Raw genomic sequence first — 17596 nt, forward strand, 5'->3', positions numbered from 1 at the left:
GTAACACTTATCGATACTGGATTTTGTGTATCTGTTTATTGCTTGTCACCATCTGTGAGCAAGTCAGCTCCTCAAGTGTAAGAATTGTGTCAGGTTGATTACCATATCCTCAAAGCCTAAGAATGGTGAAGTACGTCCAAGGAGCTCAATACATACTAGTTGAATGAACTAATGATTTGCCAGATTCCTGGGGATTTTATAATTTTAAAATTTTCAGTGGGACACCTGGGTGGCTCAGTGGGTTAAGGCCTCTGCCTTCAGCTCAGGTCATGATCCCAGAATCCTGGGCGGGGAGCCTGCTTCCCTTCCTCTTTGCCTGCCTCTCTGTCTACTTGTGATCTCTGTCTGTCAAATAAATTTAAAAAAAAAAAAAAAATTAAAATTTTCAACAGCTTCTTCCAAGACATCCCTAGTTGCTGCTTCCATTTTTGTTTCTGTGAGACTGAGCCCACTTCTTACATGTCTGAAAACTCTCCTTCTCCACCTCCCCGTGCCCCCCAGCCCCCTTTCCCTAGCTCAACACTTTGAGCCTCAGGAAGGGCATTTCCTAAATAAGAAAAGATAAACAAAATGAGCTCCTCTAAGGAGACTTCACTCTCTTAAGCACCCCTATATTCTCTGTAGAACTTGAAACACAGTAAATATTGATTTTAAGAAATCGTCAGGAAATCTTTTTACCAAGAACACAATTTTATTCAACTAATTTTCTCCAAACGAACCCGAGCCCTTTAGATGGACCACGTATTTGGCTTAAATAATCTTTCCATTTACTCAGCTATGGTAAGCAGACACTAGTATGGCCCCCGATGAGCCCTTCCTCCCGGTATTTATGCCTTGTAAAGTCCCCTCCCCTTGGGTGTGAGCGGGGTTTAGTACTTCACTTCTAAAGAACAGAGTAGAACATACTCGATGGGCTCTCCCTTCTGAGATTAAGTTATAAAGAGACTAGTTTTCACCTCAGTGTTCTTGGTCTCACACTCTTGGCTGGCTTATTCTGGGAGAAGCTTGCTGCCATGTTGTGGAGAGGCTGCCATGACCGAGCTTGGAACCATGAGAGGACTGCAGCGGACATCGTGATGGAAGCCTCACGGGAGATCCTGCGCCAAAATACCCAAAGAATCGACTCCGATTCCTGGGAAAAGAAATGTTTGTTGTCCTTGGCTGCTACCTGTGGGAGTAGTTTGTTACATAGCAGTAGATAAAACACTCTGCATTGTGTTCGATTAGTGCTCCAAACACATCATTCTTAAAGCATTGTTAATGTGAGGAATTAACTCAACGTGCTTCTCCAAAGGCCAATATACATACAAAAGAGATTTTGTTTTTCATGTCTGAGTTAACTTTTAAAATCTGGAACAGTTATTTTTATAGGTGTTATATTAAAAATCTAATTAAAAATGGTGGCCCAGATGCAAATTTAAAACTCTCTTGTTTCTACATTTACCCTCATAAAAACCCTTTGAAATAAGGTGCTATTGTCACCCCATTCTTAACTATAGAGAAACAAGCAGCGTAAGCAACTTGCCCAACATCATACAGCTAATAAGTGGTAGAGCCAGATAGTCTGGTTCTCAGGCCTTGTGAGTCCTTAACCCTTAGTCCCTATTGCTTCTTAGACAAAAAAAGTCAAATACAACAGTAAAACAGGTAAAAGTGTCTTAGTATTCAGCCCTAATGTACAAGACTCCGTCAGTCAGGATTAGTTTTCATGGCTTAGATGGGTAATACCAGTGTTTAATGAATTCTTAGAAGGGTTACATGAGATAAATTAGATTAGATATACCAAACATCTAGTATACTACCTAGACATACGAGTACTAAAATAGAATATCCAATCAGGAAAAGAAGACATCTTAAAATTATCGCTGAAAACAAAGCAAAACAACAACAAAACTCTCCCCTTTCTGAGGAGAGCCCATTCAGATCACTAAACTCAAAAACATTCTCTGATCCCACTCTTGAGTCATTATTAGGTTGACACAATTCAGGGGTACCTGGCTGACTCAGCCAGTGGACTGTGAGAGCCATGTGACTCTTGATCTTGGGGTTATGGGTCTGAGCCCTGCATTGGGTGTAGAGATTTGTTAAAAGTAAAATCTTAAATGAAAAAAAATGGACAGATTTCAATCTCATCAGTACATGCTGACAGCAAGAGAGAGGGGCAAGGGTGGTGACTCAGCCACATTTCCACCTGGCCTAGGATCTCAGCAGCTGCCCACAGTACAGATTCCCTGAATGATTCTAGGAAGTAAGGCCCTAGGAATTGCAGAAATGATTTTGAAAACTCAGAAGCTCCTATGCATCGCCGTTTCACAGAGGAGAGTGAAGAGCATTTATATGGTTTGGATCCAGGAGACCTGGCTTTGAGTCCTTACTTTGCTAAGACTTTCAGCCTGAGGGCCTCCATCAATCTGACCTTGGGCAGGCTGGATCATTCTGGCAAGCCTCAGTCTTCTCATCTCTAAAATGGACAGAGAACAAGACCAACCTACCTGCCTTTCGGGTACTGCTCCAAGTCTGATGCACTGAAGTCTGAAAGGATCTTGTGGGCTGCAGACTGCAAATGCGGGGAGGTTTCTGTTTACTGTGTGTTAGTGGCAGGAGGCAAATCTAGATGACATGTAGCCCACTTGTACGTCTGCCCCCTGTGGGCATGCCGCAGTAGTAACTCGAACATACTGTGGCTGTGACAGAGGTGTTGGGGTGATGCAAACAATTCTGAGAAAGGCGGTATCATGTCACCAGCCACGAACTGGCCAATCTGCAATGGTCTTGTGAGTGGCTGTGGTTTCTGAGGTTCAGTGGAAACCATCACATGGAACTCCACCATTTCCAAGTCCAACACTCGCTTAGCAGTTGGGCCACAGAATCTCGAGTTGATGCCCACAAGTCCCCATACGAGAATCCACTCTACAGACGGTCCCTTGACACCAGCATGAATAAGGTACACCCATGGAGTCACCCTCGTGCCACTTACAGCCACGAAATGATTATGCAGTTACTTGTCAATACAACTAGATTTGACTTGCATGGTTAGTGCTGGTCTATTTTAAAACCTGCACGTTTTGATAAAGGCTTTGAATTTATTCTGAACATGAGGGAAAAAAACCCAGAATTTCACAAAACTGTGGAGCTAAAATGGAAGTAACAGAATTCAACAAGTTAACCTCTTCATTTTCAGAGATGAAGATCTTCTGTGCTTTGCCCAGACTCACTTGGCCGGGGGAGAGGGGACAAGGCTCTGGAAGGGGTCGATGGGTTGGACACATTGGCTATTCTGGAGCTCACCTTCCCCCAGCTCAGGACTCAACATGGACCCTGATGTCTATTACAACACAGGGCATGAGGAAATTTTGCGTACATTCTATTTCTGCACTGAGGTCTCTCAACAGCTGAGTTACCCAAGTTGAATTGTGCCTAGAAACTCTAGAACTTCCTGACAGAAAGTTGTAGCATCTAACTAGAGATAAGATCCCTTTTTTACCTTCTTTCTAGGACTTGTCCATTACTTGCAATAAGGTACATTCCAAAGTCTGCAAGACGTGAGGGCATAATGTTCTTAATCAGAATCCATCCAATCCTGTAAAACTATTTTCAGTGAAAAATGAGGTGACTAATGGATTGAGTCTCAATGATTATGAGCTGGGTGAGAACTCCGTTTTCCTAGTGAAAATAACGTGGAGCTGTTAAACTCAACTTCTGAGATTGTTTGTGGGTTTGCATATTAATCTTCCTGAAGATAGACATTTTATTCCATCTGTAATTTGAATGCTCAGAATTAAACCATGTCTAAGAAACAAAGCATTAGCTCTAGTATTCAAAATAAAAGCTGCAAGTATATATAACTTGATTCCTGAGTATTTTATAGTTCATTAAGGGAAGGGTATCACTTCTTGAGTACCCACCATATACCAGGCTCTTTCCTGGGCATCTCTTTCATGTTAATGGTTTATCTTTTATACAAGCCCCTCAGACACATAAAATTATCCCTTTATTATAGAAGAGAAAATTGACTTCAGAAAAGTCAATAGCAAAGCTGGGGTTTGAACCCAGATCTGACGGAGGCTAGAACTCCCAGCCTTCCTGTGACATCAAATGGCTGAATTTGCTTCCTAGATAGACTAATAAGGTCTGAGGAGTTCTACTCCTTAATCCAATAGATAAGTCTGAATTAAGCTAAAGGAATTCAAAGATTAATATGGCAACCACCCAAATTTGTCAGCAAATCCATATGACAAGAGTGATGATAATGATGACAAAAACGGTTCAGGCTATGTCAGACACGCTTTCACAACCATTCTCTGAAACACATGCCTTTGTTATCCTGATTGGCTGAGGCCTCGCGTGGCCTGGACGGGATACAGACCCACACGTGTGGTCTGCTATCTGGGGCCAAGCTCTCACGGCTCTTCTGTACTGCTGTCAGATAGTCCTGGAGACTAATTATCTACGTGGTTTACTTCAATTCCCGGATGGAAGACAAAATACACTGGAATGTTATAAAGCATGTATTCCCATGTTAACTAATACATTAAGAGGGAGTCCTCAGTGGTGGTGAGGATGGCAATGATTTGATCGAAGGTCTAAAAGTCACATTGATGTTAAATGTCAAAGAGAAGGGATAAAACAGAGACATCAAAGGCATAGGTTCTTCAAGTGAAGGGAGTAGGGCTGGATAACCCACTACACCATAAGGAAATAGGGGATTTTGTATTTCCGAGTGCTGTTGTGCTGGTGAGCTCAAGCTACTGTCTACTCCTGGGAAATGAGGCTTTCCTGACCCTTAGAGGGAACAGGCTTCCACCCTTTTTTGAGCCAGCCTGCTGCCAATCCTCAGGTCTGCTCTGCCCAAGGAAACTTGCCTCCGGATCTTTCTGCTTTAGCAGTTCATTATTTTCTGGGCAAAATTTGAATCAAGACAGAAAAAGTTCAATCTCTGACACAGTCTTTGTAGGAAATATCTGTTGCGGTTTTCTTCTATGAGGCAAAACAGGCAAATGTTCCTGAATTGTGTTCATCTCCAATTGTTTATAAACTGTTATCTTGCATCAAACAGCTTCTTCTTAGCTATGTGATCTTAAAAACATCTCTCTCTTTTGCTTTATACAGTGTTATAGTGGCTCTTCAGGCTCTGAAGCCAGACTGCCTAAGTCAGAACCCCAGTCTCCACACTTACCAGCTGTGTGATCTGGGCCAAGTTGCAAACCTCTCGTGATGCCTCAGTGTCTTCATCTGAAACACGGCAATGATGTTGGGTTCTACCTTCTGGTGTTGTTGTAAGTTAGTCCACAGAAAGCATTTAGAACAGTGTGCTACACATAGCAAACAGGTCAGGGGATATTATATGTGACCACCAAGCATATCTTATAGGTCACTGTTCATAACTGAGGCAGCAATCCCGAACTAAATCTAAACAGAATTAGGGCTTTTATACCCATGTTTATTATGAGGTTCGTATATGCTGAATTATGGAATCGTTCACAGAAAGCTCTTCAACTCTCAAGAAACCAATTTAATGCAAGTAGTAACTATTTATTGTATCGACATATTTACAAAATATTACAAAGTAAAATACCACTCTAACTCACCATATTACACAATGGCTGCTTACCGGCAAGACAAAGCATACAGAAAAAAACATTTACTTCCATCTTTGGTATTAGAAATCTACACAAATCCGCAGCATTTAAAATTTCCAATACAAAGTATTAAACATAGACAAAGATGTAATCGGTAATGTCATGAAAAGGGGCCTAAAGTCCTCTGCTAGGAAGCCCCCAGGTCCATGAAATGCAACGAGAAGACCAAACACCGCTTGTAAGGGGGAGGTGTCTATTGGCTAAAATAACAATAAAGTAAACAGTACACACTATAGTACTGTACACAGGAGCATTTCGATTTGTGTGACGCGACTTTCTCCACAACGACATGTGGCTGGCAGTAACAGACAAAACATTCCCGAGACACAGAGTTGCAGATAAGACTTCACAGGAAAGAATCCACTCCAAGAGAAGACCTTGAGGGTACAACTTGACTATACAGAACATTTTATAAAATTCACTTTTGTGATCATTTACACATATACAAAAACTTAACTGGTTTTAGCAAATAATAACTTTTCTACAACGTGATCACAGTTTACATAATTCTGAGGTAAAGGTCCTGAATCTATCTTTTGAGAAGTCCTAGCTCACAAAGGTCTCTGAAGGATTATGTGTCTACTCAACATTGAGTTCTAGAATTAAGGTGCGTCGGGGAGAGGGCAGGCCACACCTACCTCGTATGTCAGAGATGATCTAAAATTTCAGAACCATATGTTCTTAGTTTGGCTCTAGTAGGTTAATGCTTCTAATGTTTTGGCTTTGTTGTCTTCAAACATGAAAGACTCTCTGAATCGTGTCAGAAGGAGACTTCTGCTCTGAAGAAAATATTTCATCAGGAAAAGGCCAAGTTAATGTCTTAACTTGACTGCCTTGACTGAGGACTCTGTATATCCCAGGAAGAACATATTTAAACTTCTTACATAAAAAGTAAAAGCTTGGTCAAATCAGTGCACTGCAAAACTGATCTTCCTACCAGTTAGCGCATATCCCAAAAGGGCCAGCAGATGGGAAAGACTTAGTGAAAGCCGGGAGCCCACAGTGAGTAAGACCAGGAAAGGCTTAGTGACCCTCCTGTCCCAGAAATGCATGAAGGACCCAGCTGTGTTTCCTTTACAAGATCCTCAGCGAAGTTATTTGTGCTACTGTAAATAGTCCAGGAAAATGTGAAATTCAGCAGATATGTACCAGGTTCTTTTTTTTTTTTCTTTTTTCTGGGCAGGGGCTGGGGGGTCAGGTGTCGGGACAGGTGGGAAGGCCTTTGTTCATAGATGTTGATTCTATAAAATGATTATTCTCAATGATAGCCCTTGATCTGTTTCTGTAAACAACATCACCTTACCAAGTTACTTGAAACTACCTAGAACATACCCAACCCAGATTATTTCATCAAGCACACATTTCCAAAATAACCCTACGAAATCATGAAGGTTGTGAAAATTTAATATGAAGACGCTTGCTTTTATGTATGTTTTTTCAAAAAGAAGTTTGCAAATATAATCAGAACATCAAATGAATAATTAAAACCCCTCTGGGATACGTCACTCATGAAGCAAACCTGAGCATTTGCCTCTTCTAGTTTATCACGAGTCACATCTGGGGGTAAAAGTGTTTGCCAGGCAGTGAGTCACCTTGTGAGGCAATTGAAGACAGGAGTAGTGTTGGACCTTTCCCGTGAGCTGCCCAAATAGCAAAACTCGAATTTTTCCTCATGCTGGGAAAAGCAAAATGAAACTTCTGCTTCTTTGTACCATCTAAAATTCTGGTAAATGGCACGTGAGAAGAAAGTAAATATGTGTTCCACATTTACTAATAGCTGGCATTCATGGTGTCTGACCACACGGAGTAAAAAGCAACACGAGCCAATGTGTTTGCAGGGCTCTTTTGGGAAAAGAAGCTTTGGGCTCTGCCCTGGTCCCCGACAATGACAGACTGGCAGGCTGTTTCTTGCACAGCTCGAGGCAAGCCATTAATCTGTCAGTACCAGCATCTTTAGAAATCCCAGCATTAAGACTTAGGAGGGGAAGAGGAGGGAGGAGGTTGAATAGCCAGAAATGTGGCTTTTTAAACACTTCAGTCAATTCACAATGCTGTGCAGGCTTCTACGTATCCCTTCTCTGAGATTTCTGGTGCCGGGTACGACGCTGGAGTGCAATTTATTCATCCTCTTCCACGTACGTGGATGGAAACCAGCCCACCTAAAAAAGAAAAGCAGCCACCGTAGCAACATGACTTTGCATCTGGCATTCCAGAGGGTTCTACAAACAGAGTATTTCGTTTTTATAACACCCCGATTAAGCTGAGGTTTTTATGGCCACTGTAGGAGGATTGATTTAACTGCCCTAGAAGCCTGATAGCATGAGTGATAGAGACAGAGGAATAAAATAAGCCAATACAGTGTTCTAATCTGGTCACACAAACAAATACGTAAATTAAGTGTAACAAGAGCTCTCCTACTTAACGCTTCCCGTTTCTGCTACAGAACAGGGTACAAAGACAGAGGTGTTAGGTCCCGTTCTTTCCAATTTAGATCAGCAGCCTCTTATAAATATTCTGTTGTCCACATAAAATTTATACTCTGAAGCTTATAGACTAAAAAGAACTGAAATGTTCCTCAATTCTTTTCCAAACAGGAAGCCATCAAATTTGGTCAGGTGAACTTTATTTATGCCACTATCATATTCCTTCAACATATTTTTCTTGAGTGCCTGTTTTCAGGGAGGTCCCCCACCATGCTCCAGAGCCCTGGCTCTGTGGGGTGAAGGCCCCCACATGGGGTGCCAGTGACTGCTAGGTCCCCTTCATTCACCCGCATGAGCTCCTCAAGAAGGTCAGCTCACCCTGCCGTTGACTTCTCCTCTCCACCAGCCATTCGCACTCATCTTCGTGTAAATCTTCACAACATCTCCCTTTAGCAAGGACAACTCTCGCATGTCTCTGGCACAGAAGTCATACCGCGCGATGGCAATGCCCAGCACTTTCGGACTTAGCACTGTAAAGAGATGATGGCGAGTAAGAACTGACTTGTGGTTTCACACCCACCAGCGCCTATGCAGATGAGTGTTCTAGATGCTATCAAAATGCACGGCCATGATTTCACTACACACTAGTGATAATGGCGGAGGAGCTTGAAAGCAGCACAATTGCTGTTTCAATTCGGTCAGGTGTAGTAGTCAAGTTCACTTCATAATGTTTAAAGAACCATTGTTCTGCTTCATTCTTCACAAAGACCTCAAAACAGACTAGTTTTTGTGAAAAAAAAAAAAAAGTTAATATCTAAATTACAGTGCAAGTCGAGATAGGATCTAAAATAACTAGCATAAATTTCCTATTGATGGCACAGTAATCCATTTCTAACGAGACCCTAGCAGGTAAAAGCTTTACATTTTTACCTTATAATTTCAATGGAGACTCAAAACAACCAAAGGTTTTGCTCTGAAATTCTCCTCTTGAATCCATGCCATTACTTCTAGCTAACTGGCTCTTCCTCCCCTGATCAACCTTTTTTGGAGGGGGGTGGTTAAAACTATTTGGGGACAAACTCAGTTGTTGTTTTATAAAGGATTTCATGTTTCACTGGAAGGATGCATAAACACCATCAATTTGTCCTCTTTCTTTCAAACAAATACTGTAGGTATAGAAAACTTTGCTGAAAAAATGTACTCTAAAACAAGATGTCAGAGTGTTCATTTGCTATATTCAGATCTGTCTTATGGTAGGAGAAGAGCTAAAGAGCTAGAGTTACTCCCTGTCTTAACCCACCCTGCCCTGAAAGAAAAACTGTTCAAGCTGTATGCTTGTTCTTCTCTAGTGTTCTGTGACACATTTCATACTAACTTCTCTACCTGTTGCTCCTTGGGGTTATAAAATGTTTTCAATTATATGTGCAGTGATTCTGAGAATCACTCACCTGGGAATGGTTGGACTTTATAAACCTTAAATGGCAGAGGAACGGAAGTATAAGAAAAAAGAAACAAATGGGAAATGCCACACATCTATATTTTTAACAGTTCCCAGTGCCCAGGCAGCCGTGGTTACGACTGGTGTTAGCCTGAAAGGGCCTGCCCACTTGGAGACAGGGATCACTGGCCTATCACTCAGAGCTTTGCCATGACAGTTAGTTTTTGAGTCTCCAGGTGTCTATCATGAGATAAACGAAGAGCAATGCTCTAGATTTCAGAACTGTAAAGGGAGGAAAAATAGGTCATTTTATTTTACTGTTCAGACACAAACCACTTTAATAGTTTTCTTACTGAAACCTGTCCCATTACTGGGGCGCTACTCTCAGAGTTGGTGCCCATAAAAACACCCCTGCGATGGAAAAAACAATCATCAATGTAAATGTGCGCCCTTGCACAGGTCTCTCTAACACTCGAGGTCAAACATTTCTCATCTATAAAATGAAAGGTCTCTGCTAGCTGATGTCTAAATTCTTTTGGGACTAGAGATTATGATTCCACTGGGACTTACAGGTTAATTTTTAAAAATCTGTAAGAAAACATACTTGACCTAGCTATAACGTACTCCCCTACAAGGCACGTAAACAGCCATCAAGTTCTCAGGCTCATGACAGAAATCAAGAGCAGAATGTCTGTACACAAGCTGATGGGCACTGTTCATCCTCCTACGCGACATGAACTTCATTTTTCTAGTTGGACACAAAGTTGGGGTTTCGTTTCTGTTTATTTTATTAATGGAACTATGTAAACATTGGCTTTCCTCAACTACAGTTTCTGAGCCTCAAGAAAACTAATGATTTTAGTAGAGTGGTTCATGCCCTTTTGTATTTTCAGCCTTAACCCTTTCCAACCTCTCCCCCAACAGATTAAAAAAAAAAAATGGTGGAAATACATAAAATGAGCACACACACAAGACCAGAGGAGTGAGATGTCATGACAGGCAATGACTTTATGACAGAAAAGAGGAAACTACACAGTGGGAGTATGATTCTAGGGACTACTTGTGAGGAGATGCATCTATACGAGAAGCCATACACAGAAGTCAAAATATTTTGTTTGCAAACAGAAGCAAGTGGAAAAGACATATAAAAGCAGTAAAGCAGTACCTGACCAGAAAGGAGTGGAGGAAGGGGGAACAAAGCTGTAGTCTGGAGGAGTTACAAAAGAAAACCCACAGAACAAAGAAGGGGCTTAGAGAAAGAAAGAAAAAGAGAGAAGCAAAAGAGCATTTAGGTAATGGCAAAAAAAAAATATCTCAACACATCTATTTGCTTGTCTATAATCATAAGGAAACAGTCACATCAAAGTTGGAATCTCAAGCTTCACTTTTACCCACTTCTCCCCTCTCACCATTTCTAAATAAAGGAGAAGCCAGATTTTTACATTTTGACTGACATTAGTTCTAAAATTTAGAGTGATCTATCCCTTTGCAGGTGAACACGGCATACCCACTCCACGGGCCATTTTTGAGCCCCTTTCCATCCAAGGATGGTCTTCTTTTGATGTGATGCACAATTCCCACTTTCTTACCCCAGTGGAAAGGGGGAACCTGTAAATTCTTAATGGAAAATATGCTTCACATCAAAACTGATATAAAGAGGCAAGAGCCTATAGAGTAGTGCCAACGAAACATGCAGAGCCCACAGGAAAGTCTCTCATACGGTTATGCACCATCCCAACCCCCAATCAAGCATGCACCCGCTAGTTAATTTTCTCACACACACACACACACACACACACACACACACACACACACACACAATGTCAATCATTCCAAATCTTATCATATCTGGAAAAGTAAATACATCCTCCAATTTCAGGAATGTATGGAAAAATTCTATGTAAAAACTCTACCCTCAGAAACTTTTTACATTACTTTCAAACAATAAAAGCGAACAGTTATCAAGTGGTTGTGAAGTGTTAAACGCCATCTTCCATGTTTTATATTCAGCACTTAATTTAATTGGCCCAACAATTCAAAGAGGAAGGTACTGATACCGTTTCCCCTTGATCTCTTAGAATGACCTAGATCAAAGCCAGGCAGGAGGACTTCAGGGTCCAGGCTCTTAACTGCCGCACTGCTCTGCGTCTAGCACTATGCTCCAGGTTGCTCCCCAGGTGGTTCACAAACTCTACCTCTTAATGCCATGACTCCATGGTAAAGGAAAAGAAAGGCATTTTCTCCCAGTATTTATTCCCCCCTTCAGGCCTGTAATACTTTGTTTGGTCAGGCTGTGTTTGCCCAAAAGGCACACTTCATTTCTCCGTCTTCTTGCAGGGCTATGCAGCTATATGACTGAGTTCCTGTCACTGAGACAGAAGCAAGAGTATTGTGAGGCAACTTGTGGGACCTTTCCTGGCAAGGCAGCTGGCAAATGCATTCATTCACCTTTCTTTTGGGTTCTTTGTTCTATCCTGCTGTGTGGGAACAAAGCTACCATCTGGGTCCACGAGAAGAAAGGCCATACCTTAAGGACGGTAGCTCCTAACTTTGAGGGAAGCTGGGTTACTGAAGATTTAATGGAAGAGATGACCTGCTCCACAGTCATGGACTGACCACTTCCAGGTTTTTACAGTAAAAAGAAATAAAGGTCTAGCCTGTTTAAGCCAATGGTTTGTGGATTTCTGTGACATGTACCTGCACATAATCTAAACAGTAACAAAAACTTTCTAGGACCAAGGGTGAGGTGAAAGTGGGCTAAAGAAACCAGAATGAGTACATATAATCTTGCAATATCTTCTATCTCTTTCAGGCCACTGATGGATCTGAGAGCCCCAGAATTCTCCCGAAGGTAATGTTCTTGTCTGGAAGGGGTTCTGTGATACTTAGGAACGGCAGTAGCTCATGAAGGGCATCCTCAGGTACTATCTAAGCAGACCAGCCATGGGAATTGCATGGGATTCAGCTGCTCTTGGAGCCACAGGCTATGAATAAGCACTGATGCATTCACGACACTTTCCTCATGAATGGCCTTACATATTTACTTTTAATCTATCCTGAAGCATATTCTTGTTGATAATCAAGTTTCTTTTCTAATCCACTGCACCTTCCATATTACATTTTTAAAATTTTAAAATTCAGTGGTACATGCCTTTACTACTAATTTTCCAATCTGCTCAATTCATTTATTGCAATGCAACATAACTGGTTTAAATTTCCTTGAGATCCTGTTATACCCACTATTAGAGAGAGGAAGGGATGCCATCTCTAATTTAATGAGAAAAATGGCTCATATCTAACTGCATTATCGGCAGAAAATCTGGTGCCAAGACTTCTGCCCCAGGTTTGTGAGAACTTAAATCAGTATTCCCCATTCTACACATTACTTCCGGCAAGTACTGGAATTTTCTCCTTGAACTGGTTTCTAAGTGTCCATCCTTGATTATCTCTCTGATACTATTTTATCCATAAAGTAATAAAAGAAAACTGTATTTCTTCAAAATTTCTAATGAAGGTAATGTAAGTCAGCAGTCTGAAATACAACAAGAGGTAAGTTAGCTCTAGAAGAAAGAAAGAAAGAAAGAAAAAAGAAGTCAGTGAAAACACAATTAAATGCAATTTAAATAACTGATAGATATAAGATCAGATAGCCTGTCTCTAATTTTAAAATATCTAACTTTCTTAATATGGATAATGCCTCACTATGCACAGTGGACATGAATCAGTTTCAGATACATAATATCAGTGTGCTACCCTCTCCCTTAAAGAACCCTGAAAGTTTTATACACACTGGCATTCATGTCTAGTGGCCACCACTACAATCTTCTTCAATCTCACCTAAAATAGTATAATCTTATATTGTAAGATTATTATAATGGTAATATAATGGTAAGATTATTACCATCATAATGGTAGCTATTCCCTTATGGTTAAGCCTGGTCTCTGCTGGCTTCACTTGAGACTAATTTTTCACCCCCCTCAATGAATGTAACAGATTCTGGGATATGCCCTGGGTCCTCATGTGAATTCCAGTCTGTACTCTCAGATGTTTTCATGATACCGCCAAGAAGGACCACCATTATCTCTGACGCAACCTGCCTGAAACCAAAATCATCATCTTCCTCTTTGTAATCTAGCTCAACCTTCCACAGTTTCATCTTTTCAATGACCTTCATATTCTTGGCAAACAACCCTTGCAAAGTCAGTATGCTTTTTATTCACTGCCCTCCTTCCTCTGAAGTATGAAGTTCTTGCTTCACTGAATTCTCAGCTCTACCATCCCAACCCAGGTACTTACACCATTTCTAATCTAAGACAACTCCCTCCTTTTAGTATTCTTGGTCTGAGCTTTGGTTCCATCCTATTCTAAACGCTGCCTCCCAGCTACTCACGATAAACAGAGATTCATCATTCCTTTTCCCAGATTATGAAATCCAAACTCTTGCCTTGAAGTCCATGGCAATTCATAGTCTGGCTGTTCCCTGCCTTTCTAACCAGATCGTCCCATCAGTTTGTCCCAGAAATTCTTCTCAACCAGACCAGCTGGTGGGAACCCCCGCCAAGGTCCTCGGTTTTGGTTTCAACTCAAAACTTCTGCTCACTCTGGAAGGCTGCTCCTCTGCCTTGCCTCTGTTAACCTTAACCCCCTTGTCTCCAAAGCTCTGCTCAGGACCTTTCCACAAGCCTTCCCTGACCAAGCCAGACAACACTGGTCCCCTTCTAGCCATCTGTAGGTGCTTGTGTCATGGCACTCCATGGCTCACTGCTTAATTACTGCACATGCTGCTGTGGTAGCCCCAGTTAGTTGTGGGTTCTGGGGCGCAGGGGCTAATCCTTTTACTGCCGCTGCACCCCCAAAGGATTAGACCCGGCGTTCAGCTACTGAAGCTGCTGAATGGACAAATATCTCAACATGGTATTTAATTTTGCAAGCTCCTTCTGTCTCCTCCTCCTATTCATTTAGCTCATCTTCTGCACACATAACTGCTCAAAAAGACTTCCAACAAAAGCCAGCACAACACAAAGAAAAGAACATGAAATATGTTCAGGTTTTATTCCCCAGGATCCCTGAGAACCATAATCTATCAATGATATTTCTACAATCACTGCAATTTTTTCAGAGATGCCGAACAGCTATTAAGCACTGTCTGTCCCTTGGCATTAAGCGTACTGTATGCCTGAGGAATCTTCTTAGGGGTAAAAGGTTAATCAGTTTCTGCTGCCACCCAGAGCATCGCTCCCAGCCAAATATTTGAAGGATGGGTAGGGATGCTTTCTAGTTTTCTACACATTGTAGCATGACTTATCGTTGCCACTCTTCCTATATATTAGTTTTCAGTGCCTTTGAGTCCTCAATTCTCATACGCTGGCAAAATAGCGTTTGAATAGCTGGTATCTATGGAGACAAGAGTATAGAACAACATGTTCCCTTGGAAAGTATGGATTTAAATCCAGATGTAAACTGTGTCAGAATAAGGTATTTGATGAAAAAAAAAAATTTTTTTTTGCAGAGTGGCTTAACCTGTCATATATAAAAAAGATATAAAAACATATTTATATCCTTATTGACAACTTAGCCACCTATTTCTAGGCACACATACAAACACGTTTTCTCCATCAAGCGCCTATTATACCAAGATGCTGCTAATGTAAGAATTACTGGTAGATGCCTATCCTGGAATGGAATTAGAAACAGCCAAGTAACAGTAGCATTCAAATGAGAGCGTTGAGGTGAATGATTATCTCTCATCCCTTTCACTTCCTGGGCTAATATTCACTTCACCACCCAGTACTACAGATAGCTTGTCTGTTAGTACACTGCATCATGTGGGGAAGCTTCTTGAGAGAAAGAACTCTTCTTTTTCCCATCTGTGTCCTCTGAGACAATGTTAAGTCTATGTTGAGACCTTTATCACCGAAGTAATCATTTGCAAACTGCATGCTTTAATTGAGGGCCCAACTTTCCTCCTTCCTCAAACACTTTGAGCTCCTTTCTAGCACAAAGGAGAGCCTTCCTCAGAGAGACCAACACACTCAGGCAGGTGTCTCTGGCTATTTTTCACATGACACCTGGCACTCAGCTGGACAACATGGATGGGGTATGAGAATGTGAATGACTCATAGTTTATTGACTTAATATTTCTCATTAGGAACTATGACAAATACAGTCAAATATTATTTATCAACTTTTCCAAGTTAAGCAAACAAAACCTAAAATACAACCTCTTTAACTGAAACAGAAGTTACCTGTTAATAAATTGGGAACAGAAACTATCAGCATAGCCATAATCAACTGGCAAAACACTACTGAACAGTAGTCAGTTCTGAGACTTAACTGAGAAAACAGAGCCACAGACGTGTATCAAGTAAGAGGGACATAGTGTTCACACTAAAATAAAAAAGCACTTGTGAATGGGTATTTGATGCCTGTACGTCTGTTGTCAAGGCTAACTAAACATTGTTCTAATGTTTTAGCTCTGCCTGGATTAGGCTATCCATGTTCATGAACAAATGAAAATCTACTCAATTTTCAATAATATTTGAAATTTATACACAATAGAGAGCAAGTTCCAACAGTATTCTTCCTTATGGCACTAGTTATCAAATCATGAGGTAGTTCTGAACTACTACTACATGTATAGCTGAACATGACCCTAAGCATTTGCTAATTATTCTCTGAGATAGACATTCCACATGTTTCTATTTAGGTTGTAACAACCATGTGTTCACACTTGCTTATGTAACATGAAACTGTTAGTCAAGATATCAGGCAGTTGGGCCGATGGTAATGCCATCAATACAGTGATCCCTGTGAATTTGCTGCCCAGCAGTGGCCTTGAGGATAATGATGTTCCTATGTGGGACACTCTGATGAGCAATCCAGTAGACTCTTTTTACCAAGACTGTCTACAGATGGCCTAGAAGCAGAGAACATGCTGAGAATTTAATGAATGTTTAATTTAAATTTGTGGTTCTTAACCTGGTTTTATTTTAGAACTTAGCCATGTCTTAGACATAATGTCAAAAATTTGCTCCCTCATTTTCCAAAAATGTTCAGTGTTTATTGTACATTTTATATATTGTCCCTTAAAAAAAGAATTTAGATTGGCTTCATTTCATTGAATGCGGGCATCTGGTAAATGGACCAATCTCCTTTAACCTGAAATTCAAAGGCATAACAAGGAAGACTTGCATCTAGAATCACTGGAAAAAACAAAGAGCTACTTTGTATTCAGTACTGCATGGTATATAACATATAAAGCCATTAACAAGAAAAAAATGAATAGAAGGCCTTCCCTATTGTTATGGAAAATCAAATCATTTGACATTTCTAGGAATTTCAGATTATTTATAGACATCTAGTTTATCATGACACAAACTTGATTCTAAATCCTCACTCTAAAAATAACTGACAGACGTTTATTTAAAAAAAAAAAAATCCACTGATGTGCCAAGTATTGTGCTAAGGTGATCCTGGAGATGTAACAAGACAGAGCATCTGACTTCAGAAGAGCTTAGAGGTCTGTGAAAACACAGACACATACAGAAATGATAGAGAGATGAAAGTAGTCATTTTGGATTGAGAATGCTATGACTAGACTTTAGGCTCCATCTGAGCCCCTCCTCAAAAAAAATCTCCAATCTTGCACCTGCTCAGGTCAAGAACCTTAGTCATTCTTGAATCTTCTCTTGCTATTCTATTTCACACCTGATGTGAATTTCCTGTTGCATCACATTCAAAATCCATCCCTCACATGGCAGCAGTTGTTCCAAGCTGCCTACCTCTTGGCTGGGGCGCTGCATGGACCTCCTTACTGGTCTTCCTGTTTCTACCTTGTCCCCCACTTCTCCACGGTCTTTTTTCAACAAAGAAGCCAGGATAATCCTGTTAATACTTAAAGTTCAAATCATGTCTTTCCTATACTTAGATCCACCAGTGGCTTCTCATTTCTTCCAGAGTAAAGGCTAAAGTCCTAAAAGGCCCTGCATGGCGTGGCCTCCCTTACTTGTCCTTCTGCTCTGGCCACAGTGACAGGTCCTACATGTTCCTTCCTTTGCACTGGCTACTACCTCTCTCACTCTTGACTCAAACATCA

At 41.0% G+C, this 17596-nt stretch overlaps 1 protein-coding gene across 4 annotated transcripts in view; it reads right to left on the reverse strand.

Annotated features, from left to right (window-relative positions):
• Positions 1 to 5511: 5511 nt before the first annotated feature.
• Positions 5512 to 17596, reverse strand: part of VAV3 (vav guanine nucleotide exchange factor 3) — a 356330-nt gene continuing 344245 nt past the window's right edge. For 3 of the 4 annotated variants that reach the window (XM_059375596.1, XM_059375594.1, XM_059375593.1), the window contains 3 exons: positions 10666 to 10749; positions 8441 to 8592; positions 5512 to 7798 (listed from right to left, as the gene is read on the reverse strand). In XM_059375596.1, the coding sequence (XP_059231579.1) occupies positions 7757 to 7798; positions 8441 to 8592; positions 10666 to 10749 (278 nt within the window). In that variant the 3' untranslated portion in view covers positions 5512 to 7756. The remainder of the gene's footprint in view (positions 7799 to 8440; positions 8593 to 10665; positions 10750 to 17596) is intronic. The other variant, XM_059375595.1, reaches the window with a different exon arrangement.

Source organism: Mustela nigripes, chromosome 14 (assembly GCF_022355385.1).
Source record: "Mustela nigripes isolate SB6536 chromosome 14, MUSNIG.SB6536, whole genome shotgun sequence".
In the NCBI taxonomy this organism is placed as follows: Eukaryota; Metazoa; Chordata; class Mammalia; order Carnivora; family Mustelidae; genus Mustela; species Mustela nigripes.